The 13,501-nt window shown below is 46.0% G+C and overlaps 1 protein-coding gene across 5 annotated transcripts in view; it reads right to left on the bottom strand.

Moving 5' to 3' along the window:
- Positions 1-13,501, bottom strand: part of LOC115446363 (acetyl-CoA carboxylase) — a 71,531-nt gene that overhangs the window by 2,119 nt on the left and 55,911 nt on the right. For all 5 annotated transcript variants that reach the window (XM_030172988.2, XM_030172990.2, XM_037444832.1 and 2 more), the window contains 21 exons: positions 10,146-10,326; positions 9,654-9,769; positions 9,228-9,348; positions 8,622-8,718; positions 8,188-8,294; positions 7,872-7,973; positions 7,463-7,565; positions 7,008-7,108; positions 6,654-6,824; positions 6,148-6,367; positions 5,169-5,307; positions 4,510-4,723; positions 4,149-4,335; positions 3,690-3,817; positions 3,381-3,495; positions 2,748-2,925; positions 2,111-2,226; positions 1,554-1,646; positions 1,310-1,404; positions 823-888; positions 86-397 (listed from right to left, as the gene is read on the bottom strand). In XM_030172988.2, the coding sequence (XP_030028848.1) occupies positions 86-397; positions 823-888; positions 1,310-1,404; positions 1,554-1,646; positions 2,111-2,226; positions 2,748-2,925; positions 3,381-3,495; positions 3,690-3,817; positions 4,149-4,335; positions 4,510-4,723; positions 5,169-5,307; positions 6,148-6,367; positions 6,654-6,824; positions 7,008-7,108; positions 7,463-7,565; positions 7,872-7,973; positions 8,188-8,294; positions 8,622-8,718; positions 9,228-9,348; positions 9,654-9,769; positions 10,146-10,326 (2,962 nt within the window). The remainder of the gene's footprint in view (positions 1-85; positions 398-822; positions 889-1,309; positions 1,405-1,553; positions 1,647-2,110; positions 2,227-2,747; positions 2,926-3,380; positions 3,496-3,689; positions 3,818-4,148; positions 4,336-4,509; positions 4,724-5,168; positions 5,308-6,147; positions 6,368-6,653; positions 6,825-7,007; positions 7,109-7,462; positions 7,566-7,871; positions 7,974-8,187; positions 8,295-8,621; positions 8,719-9,227; positions 9,349-9,653; positions 9,770-10,145; positions 10,327-13,501) is intronic.

The following is a 13,501-nucleotide window of genomic DNA, read 5'->3' as shown; positions in this document are numbered from 1 at the left end:
AAATTATAAATGAAATGAATGAATCAGTAAGGTTGTTAGCCTTGTTTGTTGTTTGTGAGTGAGCCTGTAGTGAGCAGTGTGTTACCACGATGAGGTGGTTGACGGTGTGCAGCACGCGGTCGTGGCGGATGGCGCGCAGGTTGCGCTCGAGCAGCGAGTTGTCGTCGCTGGCCTGGTGCTGCAGCCAGCGGCACACGGCCTCGTTGTCCTGCTCCCACATGTGCGACTCGTGCTCGGGGCGCTCCTCCGCGAACCAGCGGCGCAGCGTGGCGGCCGCGCTGGCCGACGCCTCCTCGCCCGACGCCGCCGCCACGCGCCGCTCCTGCTGCCGCTGCACCAGCAGCCGCTTCAGGCGCCAGTGCAGCCAGCGCCGGGACGACCGCCACGGGATTATGTCCTGATGGAACAACATAGGTACGCATGTATTGTGCAAACTGTAACCATCGCACCGGCGTCTTTGTACCTGCGTGGAAGCCGGTGGTGTGCCACTACGACATGAAGTCAATGTCACATCATAGAAATAGTCTGATTTCGATATAACTACAAATTCTTATTTTGTTTTGTACAAACAGAATTGTTTTTGGGTTTTAATGACTATGCATATTTTGGGCACACATTAAATTTAATTTTACCATGTATACGAACAATATTGATATTATGTTTGCTAACATATCGCACATACTTTAATTCTCAAAAAGAATACTACAGTTCAGCTACTAAAGTAGCTGAACTGTAGTAGTATTCAGTCGTGAAAAACCAAGGCAGGGCTCTAAAATAATCCAACAGTATCACTTATATCTATTTTAAAACATTAATACTCACAAATATACAGCCTTTCTCCAACATCCGCTCGGCTGTGTCGTGCAACTCCGCGAACTGAACCGCGACCTGAAATAAGCAAGTATTATCAATTATGTTCGTCTTTTTCAAAATGCAATGGGATTATATTAGAGTAGTCCAGAGACATCTGTGTTTGTGATTATTCCATCACATGTTATAATACACGATAGACTAATTGAGAATGCAACTGTCGAAACGATGGTCTGCAGCTTCAAAACCTGAATAACACACCTATGACTTTTCGTCAAATTGCGCGTGTGTTGCTTATCAATTATGGTTCACTTAACGGTAAAGGAAAATATTCTAAGAATTTCAGAGGTATATGCGATGTCTACCAGCTCGCACTAGGCTAGCGTGGTGGACTAAGACCTAATCCCTCTTAGTAGTAGAAGGCCCGTGCTCAACAGTGGGACAGTATATAATATTCTGATATTCTGTCGTATTATCTGGCTTGTAACGTGATCATTACCTCGTGGTATATGGGACTAAGTTCCTTTTCCCTCGCCTTAACAGTTTTCTCAGCAGCGAGTAGCTCCGTCTCCAACTCGCGAATGCGGCTCTCGGCTGAAACAAATATCATTGTATCAACAAAATGCATTTGCAATATAATTTATGCATAAGTTCACTCCTGTCATAAAAATATTAAAAAAAAATAAGCACCCAATTTTATTATTAAAATATTATTTCACTGGTTTTTGTAAATGCCGACTCACCTCGTTTACCGGCGTCCGTTTTGATCAGCACGTCATCAATGGATCCTCTGCGATCGAGATTCTTAGATATTTCCTTTATTTGTTCCTTTAGTTCTGTAACATACAAACATTTATTTTATACATACTACTTATACATGCAGACATTGTTGAATGCATGAGAATGAATATAATACTGTGTTTTTTTTTAACTTGATTAAGTATTCAAAAGACTTTTTCTAAAAGATTTTTATATTTTATGAGATTAAAGAGTAGTGTGTTTGGGCCTCCCACCACTCGCTATACGAAGCGCAACAATAAATTGTTACTTCACGGTTTTCCGTCGTGGCCATCGCTCATTCTGTAGACAAATATGGCGTATTTGAATGAACATTTGCGTTACTTGGCCAATGCAATATTAATTACGTACATAAATAAAACAAAGTCAATATTGCCTTTCCCAAAATGTGTAAATATTGTTACCAATATGCCAAGTGTATTGCCAGCATATCATTTGCCATAGTTTTGTCCATATTTACTCCAGCCAGAGCTAGTCACTGAATATTGCTAGTCATAATTACCTGTTATCCTGGCGCTTTGTCTGAGCAACTCAGGGTCCAGCCTGTGCATAGTTTTGTGTATATCCCTCTGTTTGAACTTCACCTCCACGATGCCCTCGGCTTCTAACACTCCTCCTCTGTTACAGAAAGCGTCTCGTAAAAATAAGTATTAAATAAGAGGGTCATTTGTACGAGCTGGTGACAGTAATCATCTTCTGCGAAAGTGTCTATATGCAAGTTATGTTTACAGAAGTCGACTTCCGCAGGCAATTTTTTACCAGTAAACATGTATTAACAGTATTTGCTGATGGTAGGATATATTTTATATCTGTCCTTTTCGGATTGCGCTCACCGTACACAAGGTGATAAAACTCGCTATAGTGGGCTACTTAAGTGTGTCGCGTTCCGGGAAAACCCTATGTATATCCGGTACCAACAGGCCGGCATAATTGTACCGACTGCCGAGGGAGAGAGTTGGCGTGTTGTTGGACCTCACTACACTTACCAAAAGGTGCAGTGGGTACACATTGCCGTGTCCACATAAAAAAAAAATCTGGCAAGATGATGTCTGCAAATTTTTAAGATTGCAGAACTTGCGGCAAGTCGCGTCCTCCTAATGTTTTGTTGCTTTACCTTACTGTATAGTGTAGAAGTGTACCTGGCTTCGGGGTCGGCGTACATCTCCATGCGCTGCGGGTTGACGCTGGGGTCGACGACGGCCCAGGCGCCGCCGCGCAGCTCGGCGCCGGGCGGCACGTACACCAGCACCGGCGCCGTGCAGCCGCGCAGCGCACGCACGATCTCCGCGCCGAACTTCAGGATCTGCTCGTACATGTCTGCAACCACATGCCACATGAAATAACTCGCCATCACACATATTCATAGCACGCTGGGATTGCAAAGGTTATTACACGCCCCGGATCACCGAATAAAGCAGGTAGTAATAAAAGTAAAATCTCATCAAGTCTTCTAACACATCTGTCCTTTGTGTCGAAGAGCACGGCCAGATATTTATTTTGCAGCCAATAATTAAGCTTATGACAAATAAAATCAAAATAGTGGCTTCTTTTTAATTCAAACATTAGACCTGTTCTTCTGGCCAATGGTATGCCCAAGTATCGATTGGTTCAAATAAAGCATATTGGCTTATTATATTATATTCAATCCTTTTTTCTTATTGGTCCATGTTCGCTATAAATCCGACCTCAGTGAATGAGATCTTTAATAGAAATCGGCCTTTAATCGATTTGATAATATATACATGAGAGTGACGCGGAGATCCCCAGCTTACCTTTTTGTCCGCCGCTGAATCCTCTCCAGTTGGCGAAAATCATAATCGGTAGATTCTCACGCGAGAAGTCGTTAATTGCTTGCGACGTTTTATACGCAGAGTCGGGGAACCAAACCTGTAGACAAAAGCACATGTCATTTATTCACAATAAAAGGGGCCTGTATTTAATTGAACAGCATTGGTGACTCAGCAAAACAATTCGATTAAGTTTTAGATAATACCAAATATTGGGCTATTTAAAATGTCTTTTGAACCATAAAGAAGCCACCTCGACAGTGTATTTGGCCTCGTTTATGTGTTGTGGTTCACCTGTCCGGCTTGCTGCACGGTCTTGGCTTCGGAGTCCAAGTTGGCCGGGTCGGCGGGCAGCGTGATCTCCACGGTCCGCGTCTCCACCGCGATCACACCCACAGGAATACCGCCGAGTCGGGCGCGACCTATAGCCAGAAGAAATTTCTTAAGGGATATACAATAAATTATTCTTTCTTACTTATATTATAAACCCTAAAGGTAATTAGTAAATTTGATAAAAAAAAACTGATATTAGTAAAATTTGAATCAATCATATTTTCATAGCAGGAAATATCTATTACCAATCAGCGTAATTATACCAATAAACGTGTTAATTATACCAATATTACGACATTGTATTTATTATAAGCCGTGTATCCTTTGTTGGAGGTCCTTAAATAAATAAAAATATAAAAATAAAACATATAGTTTCATTTGTATGGCACAATTTAATATATTTGTTTATTCGCCAGTTACCAGTGATGACAGTCTGGGCCCACGGTTTCATGATCTCGTCGAAGGAGCCGGCGTCGAAGAATCCTGGGCGGCCGGGCTCGCCGGTGAGCATGAGCCGCGGGTCGTGGGCCCCGCGCGGAGGCACCCACTCTACGGGCCTGTCTACCGGGTCCGCTGGACGCATTATCGGCACCATACTCATTTTATCCTGCGGAAACAATTGTATATCATAGTCTATAGAAATATATGGTATAGTCAGTTTTGGGCGGTGTTGGCATAGTTTATGGGCAGTTTGGTATGGTGGTGCATGACGTGCACGCCGCCGAGCTGGTTGTCGATGATCTGTGCCAGAGGCAGGTGGGGGTGTGGTGGGGGAGCTGACCTTGGGCACGTAGGAGAGCCAGCGCAGCGCCGTCATGACGGCGTCGAGGTCGGAGGGCGCGACGGCGTGCGAGACGCCGTTGTGGTGCATGACGTGCACGCCGCCGAGCTGGTTGTTGCTGGCGTACACGGCGCGCCCCAGCACCTTGTTCAGCGCCGCGTACCCCGTCAGGATTATGTACGAGTTCTCCACTTGGATCACGCGGTGTCCGAGGCTGCAAGTAAATGTCATTCATTATTGTACCCACCCAAACAACTTGTCTCAACGGAGAATGGTCAAAAACGCAAAACATAACACTATACTACAGAAATATTTGTCTAAGTATTTATGTCGCCTCCTTGCTCTAATAGAAATGTATAGTAGTTATGGGTAAGGAAGTCATAGAATTGCAAGTTGGACAACAATTTTGTGTGGACTATTCCTACATGATTTACACGGGACTCATTCCCAGTCGACTTTAGGACAGGTAGGCCACGAGTCGTGAAAATTAAGAAAATTACTTTTTGTAACGTATGTCATAGAGAAAGTAGACTGTATTACAGAAATTTACCCGCAACATTCACAATATTTTCTCTATTTCTATTTAATACTAGTTTATTATGTATTTTCAACGCTAGACAACATTTATAAACTATCATATTATTGTATATAATACATACCGCACTACGTAAGAGCCGATGCCGATGGCGCGGCAGGTGACCACGGAGATGGTAACCACCTCCTCGTACGCCTGCGCCGTCTCGCCGGCGATGAGCCCGGCGTCGCGCAAGCACTCCACACCAAGACCATCCTCTTTGCCTGGAAACATACACTGATTTGTAACTGAAGTCTTGACAGTTTTTTTTTATTTGTATCGCATTGTGGATGGAAATAAGCATTACAAACATTTTGATAAGATAATTAGGCTCTGATCCATAGTGAACCCGCCCAGTCTTCATGCAACTCCTGTCAATACATGCCTTAAAAACACTACAGTATGGTTTTGCTTGGTAAATGCAGACCATAAATCTAGCAATATACCTTGGTTGAGTCTTGGCAGTTTATCAACGACAGCGTAGACAAATTATATAAAGCAAGAGCTACCATCTGGCTAGATGTTCACCAAATTTGTAGATAACCAATGCAAGCGGCCAATACAGTCGATTTTATAAAGCGCCCCCAAGACCAAACAACCCTCCCTCCCCACCGCGATGCTAGTTTTTTTGAGTATAAGTGGGGTAACTGACCGCAAGTGTGAGTTGTGAAAAGCTACACTAAACGAGTTCTATATACGGTAACACTTGCCTTTACTCAGCCAACTAGGCAATCAACATCGAGCAATTGCAAGGCTAGGTAAATAAATATGCTGTCTATACGCTAGCATTGACTTACACGTGCCAAGCTCGGCTCACGTGTATTGCTGGCTTTAGATCTCCATTGCCTTATTGAAAGATAACGGGGTGGTGTTGGGACGAAACCCATGTTGGGTGGTTGAAAGTGTGTCTATAGTGTGCTCCATAGACACTACTTTCAACCATTGGCCATTCTCAGTTGTTATGTACTAACAGTTGTTACTTCTTCTTCTACGTTTTGGCATAATTGCGCTCTAAAATAACACTCATATCACAATAAATTACATAAGTAACGTAAAGTATTCACCTATGATGTCTGTGATCTTGTATCGCGACTCGCCGTCGTCGTCGATGAGCTGCGTCTTGACGGAGGCGAGTGGAGACAGGCGCGAGTACGCCTCAGGCGTGAGGTACAGGTACTTGAACCCGCGCTCGGGCCTCTCCGCGTCGAGCCACGCCACGTTGAACTCCGACTTCACCTCCTCCGCCACGCCGATACGCGCGCCGGAGTTCACGCTGATGTAGATCTGTCGGGAGAACGATTATAATTTACTCTTCATCACAGTCGATCCAATTTGGAAGTATGGAAGGTAGATAATCTTTGTAAACACAAAAAAATATATAGATACTTAGAGCGTTTCAAATATTCATAATTCATGTAATTCAAAACCAAAGACAACCCATTTCAAGCTATGACTTATAAAGTGGAAATATGTAAAAATTACATAAACACTAAGAAATATTATTTTTTGAAAAATATAAATCTTATTACTAAATTATACCCATAGAAATTGGACAATCATTTGAACGTACCCTGGGTATCTTGAGCTCCCTGGCGTACTGCGAGGCCCTGTAGAACACCCAGTCCTCCTGCGGGCCGAACGAGCCCATGTAGTAGGTGAGGTCGTTGGCTATGAGGATGATGTCGCGCCCGTCGGGACACTCCGGAGTATACAAGGTGACACGCCACGCCACCATGCCCACCTGTGGGGTAACGATCATTTTACTTACACATTCAGTGCGTACTTTTCGCTTTGCGTATTTCGTCCCATTATCTAATAGGTGGCGAGCCTATCGCCACAACGAGCACTAGTGTATGATTATGTGTATATATATATGCGTATTAATACGCTGTAATCATAGAGTTTGTGATATGTAAATACTGACGTTGTTCTGTCCCGGCAGCCTGGTCATCTCGACGATCCGCCGCTCGCCCTCCGGCTCCACCACCAGCTCCACACATGACATCACGTTGTCCGGTATCGGACCTGCGACAAGAATGATTTAAGATTTTTGGGACAAAACTAAGCCAATAAAATTCGAAATGGCCGGTGTAATTGTGTCGACTGACGAGCGATAATCATCACACCATAGAGCACTGTATTGGAACCTCTTTCACTTACCATCAGGTGCAGTAGGGTCACTGCTGAGATTGTATAAAAAAAACAGTGAACACATATCGCAATTTTTGAAATGTTAAAAAGAGCAATATTTTCTGAACTGTAGCAAGTATTTAAAAAAAAATGATATTGTTCATTAATTCAACCGCATTTTTTACTTTATTGCATATAGGAGTTTGCATTTGTTAAGGTGAGAATCATAGTAAATAGAATAAGACTGACCATCGACGGAGCCCTCTTCGATGCAGTCCCTCCACCTGCGCTCCACCACCTGCCGGAACATGTCGGGCAGGTCGTACACGTATGTGGTGCCCTGCGACGTCGCCTGCGAACACACAATAATTATAATTAAAATTTAAGAATTTTGCCAAGTATTTATATCGAGTTAGTTAACGTTTTAGTACATCTCTATAGTTATTAGATGATTGTATACATCAAAACGGATGTTGCCTTTATATTTATCAAGGATTATAACGGTCTACAATCTATACCAATACACTTGAAATGCTATCGTCAGCAGTATCCACCTACCCTACTCCAAATTTTACCACGCAGCTTTGGCGGTAGGAAAAGCTGGTCATAATATAATCCTTCATTTAATAGACAATAATATGCTAAGCCAAGATCTTACCAAGAATCTCTTCTGTTGCAGGTAGTCCTTGGTAACGTAGGGTGTGGAAATGGGGAGGCCGTGCATGGGACCCTGCCTAGCACCGAACGACTGGAACATTATCTGTGGGCGAAAAAAAAAGTGAAGTTGCTATAAGGCGTCATTTTTGTCTAAAAGAAAACGTACTCATTACAAGAAATTAGTTACATGTTTTATCTCTAGATGGCGACTTATCTCTAGATTTTTTGTTTCCTTGGTAAGGCTATACATCAAATCTATACAATCTGGCTACTACAGTAAAATGTTGTATGCTCAAGAAGATGATGGTGTAACTCACCACGCCAGTCCTCGGGTCAGACACTTCCTCGTATGTGTACACGTCCAGAGAATATCCGGAACCGTTGGACAGACAGAGACGCACGTTCTTGGTGGGAGCTCCGGGCCCTGGAACGAATGAAGGTATTAATACAATGATCATGCAGCATCAACAAGCAGGTTTTGGAAAGCGCATACGAACTGTATCACATTCCTTCATAATATATAGATACTGTGAACAGACAGCTGCTTAATATCTCAACTGCGTAACAAAATATATTTGTCGATAATATTTTGAAAAAACCTCATTCGTTTTAGCACTACACATGGCATATTTGCGTTATTTGACCAATGCAACATCAACTTTGTACACACAGAACAGAAAGTCGATATTGTATTGCCCAAAAGGCGCATATATTTAGACGAAATTGCCAAATTGCCAAACATGTCACTCACCGATCCTCAAAGTGAACCTAATCTCCGCCTGCAGCACCCTCAGTTTCCACAGACGAGGTCCGTACCTCATCACCATACCGAGCACGGACTCCTCAATCTGGTGGAAAAACATTATTAATTGCTTGTATACCATTTATTTTTCGTTGTCGCTATCACCATTGGGCGGAGCGGTTATGTTGGTTTCAGCGGTCTTACGGCTCAATGTCGACACTCGGGAGTATAGCATCATCCGAGCGAATATTGGACAGAGTCCCTAAACTTAATCACTGATCGTTTCCTAATTCAGTTAACATTGTTTAAATAAAATAAACTCAATCGTATTTTTGATCTATCGTGAAAATGGACCAATCAGAACAATGTCTTTTTTGATATGGTTATGGTTGGCACAGATGGAAAGTGGTGGGGGTGTGCTGCATATCTACAAACTAGAGTGTAGCGTAGCCGCATGGCACGTTAAGCCAATAGACAACGAGCAAAGACTAAGGAACCAATCACGCTGCACATCAACGTGTTGGACGTCACACCGGCCTATCACGAGTGTGCTCACGACTCGTGCCTTATCTGTACTCGCCCGTACTTAAGTCACTTAGCCCGTACTTAACTGACCTTAGCGGGGTCCATGATGACTGTGGGACCGAAGTTGAGGAATATGTGGTTGCAGTCGGTGCGTTTGGCGAGGGGATGGGAGAACGCCACCTCCAACTCGTCCATCGCCTCCAGGAGCACCCTGGAAGGAGTAAGGTATAACAATTGCTCCGAATGGTGATGATTGTCGCATGTATGTATGTTTGTCCATTTTTTTAGCACGCTCTATAGTGTTAACGATTTCATTGAAATTGCATTATGAAATATTTGTTATGTATCTTTCTCATTGCACAAGGATATATGCAAAAGGGATATAATGATGAAGATCGACGCTATATGACGTTTCCTATCAGACTAGCGGCTTGATCATTTTATTATATAAAATATCCTTTGCTGATTTAAAAACCCGATTAGTATTATTTTTTGCGGTAAATATTTTTTTCTTACCTTTCTCCCTCATTCTGCAAGTATTCGAAACTAGCTTCCTTAGTGATGAGATCCTGGTGCCTGATGATGGATCTGATGAAGAACCTGTAGTCGGTCACTTCTTGTCCTTTCTTCACCTGTTAAATATAAATAATCTCTATAAAGTACACGCACATTGTGCAACGTTACTAATATTTTTTAATACGGGCAGGGTAATGCCATCTAACTGCAGCTGATAATAACCGTAATGGGTTTCAGATAATGTCGAATGACTACTGATGTTTATTCGTTGTTACTGGACACAATTATGCCGGCCTGTTTGAAACCGAATATACGCAGGTTTAATCCGGAACGCGACACACTTACGTGGGCCGCGATCACGGGTTTTGCAACTTGTGTAAGATGCTCGCTATCTGGTTGTATACAAATAAAAATTGCAAGTATGATAATTATGAGATTTTTTGATTGTAGACGAGTGTAAACTATTTGGTGATTTATCTCTCAGTCCCATACCTTAGCCTTGCCGAGGTAGAGGTGCATCTTCTGGTTGCTGGTGGGCAGCGCCTCGAGCTCGTAGCTGCGCATACGGTACAGCTCCAGCTGGAATGCCGACGCCGGCTCCAAGTGACGGTAGATCGTGTCCTCCGTGAAGTCGTTGCGGGCGCGGTACGTGAAGAATTTAGGGAACTGTCGCCTGTGCGATAAAGGACAAATTCGTTAGCAAGTAAGATTTATGTTAAAGTCATCAGTTTCGATTCGATTCCAATTTGGGATCGGTGCATATATAATATATTGGTGGGTACGCACTTGATGAGCGACATGAAGGTGATGCGGCGCACGCGCTTGTGGTGCAGCTCGTGGCGGTGCGCGCGGCAGAAGTTGTATATATAATATATTGGTGGGTACGCACTTGATGAGCGACATGAAGGTGATGCGGCGCACGCGCTTGTGGTGCAGCTCGTGGCGGTGCGCGCGGCAGAAGTTGTATATATAATATATTGGTGGGTACGCACTTGATGAGCGACATGAAGGTGATGCGGCGCACGCGCTTGTGGTGCAGCTCGTGGCGGTGCGCGCGGCAGAAGTTGTATATATAATATATTGGTGGGTACGCACTTGATGAGCGACATGAAGGTGATGCGGCGCACGCGCTTGTGGTGCAGCTCGTGGCGGTGCGCGCGGCAGAAGTTGTATATATAATATATTGGTGGGTACGCACTTGATGAGCGACATGAAGGTGATGCGGCGCACGCGCTTGTGGTGCAGCTCGTGGCGGTGCGCGCGGCAGAAGTTGTATATATAATATATTGGTGGGTACGCACTTGATGAGCGACATGAAGGTGATGCGGCGCACGCGCTTGTGGTGCAGCTCGTGGCGGTGCGCGCGGCAGAAGTTGTATATATAATATATTGGTGGGTACGCACTTGATGAGCGACATGAAGGTGATGCGGCGCACGCGCTTGTGGTGCAGCTCGTGGCGGTGCGCGCGGCAGAAGTTGTATATATAATATATTGGTGGGTACGCACTTGATGAGCGACATGAAGGTGATGCGGCGCACGCGCTTGTGGTGCAGCTCGTGGCGGTGCGCGCGGCAGAAGTTGTATATATAATATATTGGTGGGTACGCACTTGATGAGCGACATGAAGGTGATGCGGCGCACGCGCTTGTGGTGCAGCTCGTGGCGGTGCGCGCGGCAGAAGTTGTATATATAATATATTGGTGGGTACGCACTTGATGAGCGACATGAAGGTGATGCGGCGCACGCGCTTGTGGTGCAGCTCGTGGCGGTGCGCGCGGCAGAAGTTGTATATATAATATATTGGTGGGTACGCACTTGATGAGCGACATGAAGGTGATGCGGCGCACGCGCTTGTGGTGCAGCTCGTGGCGGTGCGCGCGGCAGAAGTTGTATATATAATATATTGGTGGGTACGCACTTGATGAGCGACATGAAGGTGATGCGGCGCACGCGCTTGTGGTGCAGCTCGTGGCGGTGCGCGCGGCAGAAGTTGTATATATAATATATTGGTGGGTACGCACTTGATGAGCGACATGAAGGTGATGCGGCGCACGCGCTTGTGGTGCAGCTCGTGGCGGTGCGCGCGGCAGAAGTTGTATATATAATATATTGGTGGGTACGCACTTGATGAGCGACATGAAGGTGATGCGGCGCACGCGCTTGTGGTGCAGCTCGTGGCGGTGCGCGCGGCAGAAGTTGTATATATAATATATTGGTGGGTACGCACTTGATGAGCGACATGAAGGTGATGCGGCGCACGCGCTTGTGGTGCAGCTCGTGGCGGTGCGCGCGGCAGAAGTTGTATATATAATATATTGGTGGGTACGCACTTGATGAGCGACATGAAGGTGATGCGGCGCACGCGCTTGTGGTGCAGCTCGTGGCGGTGCGCGCGGCAGAAGTTGTATATATAATATATTGGTGGGTACGCACTTGATGAGCGACATGAAGGTGATGCGGCGCACGCGCTTGTGGTGCAGCTCGTGGCGGTGCGCGCGGCAGAAGTTGTATATATAATATATTGGTGGGTACGCACTTGATGAGCGACATGAAGGTGATGCGGCGCACGCGCTTGTGGTGCAGCTCGTGGCGGTGCGCGCGGCAGAAGTTGTATATATAATATATTGGTGGGTACGCACTTGATGAGCGACATGAAGGTGATGCGGCGCACGCGCTTGTGGTGCAGCTCGTGGCGGTGCGCGCGGCAGAAGTTGTATATATAATATATTGGTGGGTACGCACTTGATGAGCGACATGAAGGTGATGCGGCGCACGCGCTTGTGGTGCAGCTCGTGGCGGTGCGCGCGGCAGAAGTTGTATATATAACATATTGGTGGGTACGCACTTGATGAGCGACATGAAGGTGATGCGGCGCACGCGCTTGTGGTGCAGCTCGTGGCGGTGCGCGCGGCAGAAGTTGTATATATAATATATTGGTGGGTACGCACTTGATGAGCGACATGAAGGTGATGCGGCGCACGCGCTTGTGGTGCAGCTCGTGGCGGTGCGCGCGGCAGAAGTTGTATATATAATATATTGGTGGGTACGCACTTGATGAGCGACATGAAGGTGATGCGGCGCACGCGCTTGTGGTGCAGCTCGTGGCGGTGCGCGCGGCAGAAGTTGTATATATAATATATTGGTGGGTACGCACTTGATGAGCGACATGAAGGTGATGCGGCGCACGCGCTTGTGGTGCAGCTCGTGGCGGTGCGCGCGGCAGAAGTTGTATATATAATATATTGGTGGGTACGCACTTGATGAGCGACATGAAGGTGATGCGGCGCACGCGCTTGTGGTGCAGCTCGTGGCGGTGCGCGCGGCAGAAGTTGTATATATAATATATTGGTGGGTACGCACTTGATGAGCGACATGAAGGTGATGCGGCGCACGCGCTTGTGGTGCAGCTCGTGGCGGTGCGCGCGGCAGAAGTTGTATATATAATATATTGGTGGGTACGCACTTGATGAGCGACATGAAGGTGATGCGGCGCACGCGCTTGTGGTGCAGCTCGTGGCGGTGCGCGCGGCAGAAGTTGTATATATAATATATTGGTGGGTACGCACTTGATGAGCGACATGAAGGTGATGCGGCGCACGCGCTTGTGGTGCAGCTCGTGGCGGTGCGCGCGGCAGAAGTTGTATATATAATATATTGGTGGGTACGCACTTGATGAGCGACATGAAGGTGATGCGGCGCACGCGCTTGTGGTGCAGCTCGTGGCGGTGCGCGCGGCAGAAGTTGTATATATAATATATTGGTGGGTACGCACTTGATGAGCGACATGAAGGTGATGCGGCGCACGCGCTTGTGGTGCAGCTCGTGGCGGTGCGCGCGGCAGAAGTTG

The sequence above is a fragment of the Manduca sexta genome, chromosome 28 (assembly GCF_014839805.1).
Source record: "Manduca sexta isolate Smith_Timp_Sample1 chromosome 28, JHU_Msex_v1.0, whole genome shotgun sequence".
In the NCBI taxonomy this organism is placed as follows: Eukaryota; Metazoa; Arthropoda; class Insecta; order Lepidoptera; family Sphingidae; genus Manduca; species Manduca sexta.
This window is presented reverse-complemented; position numbering and strand designations above follow the sequence as displayed.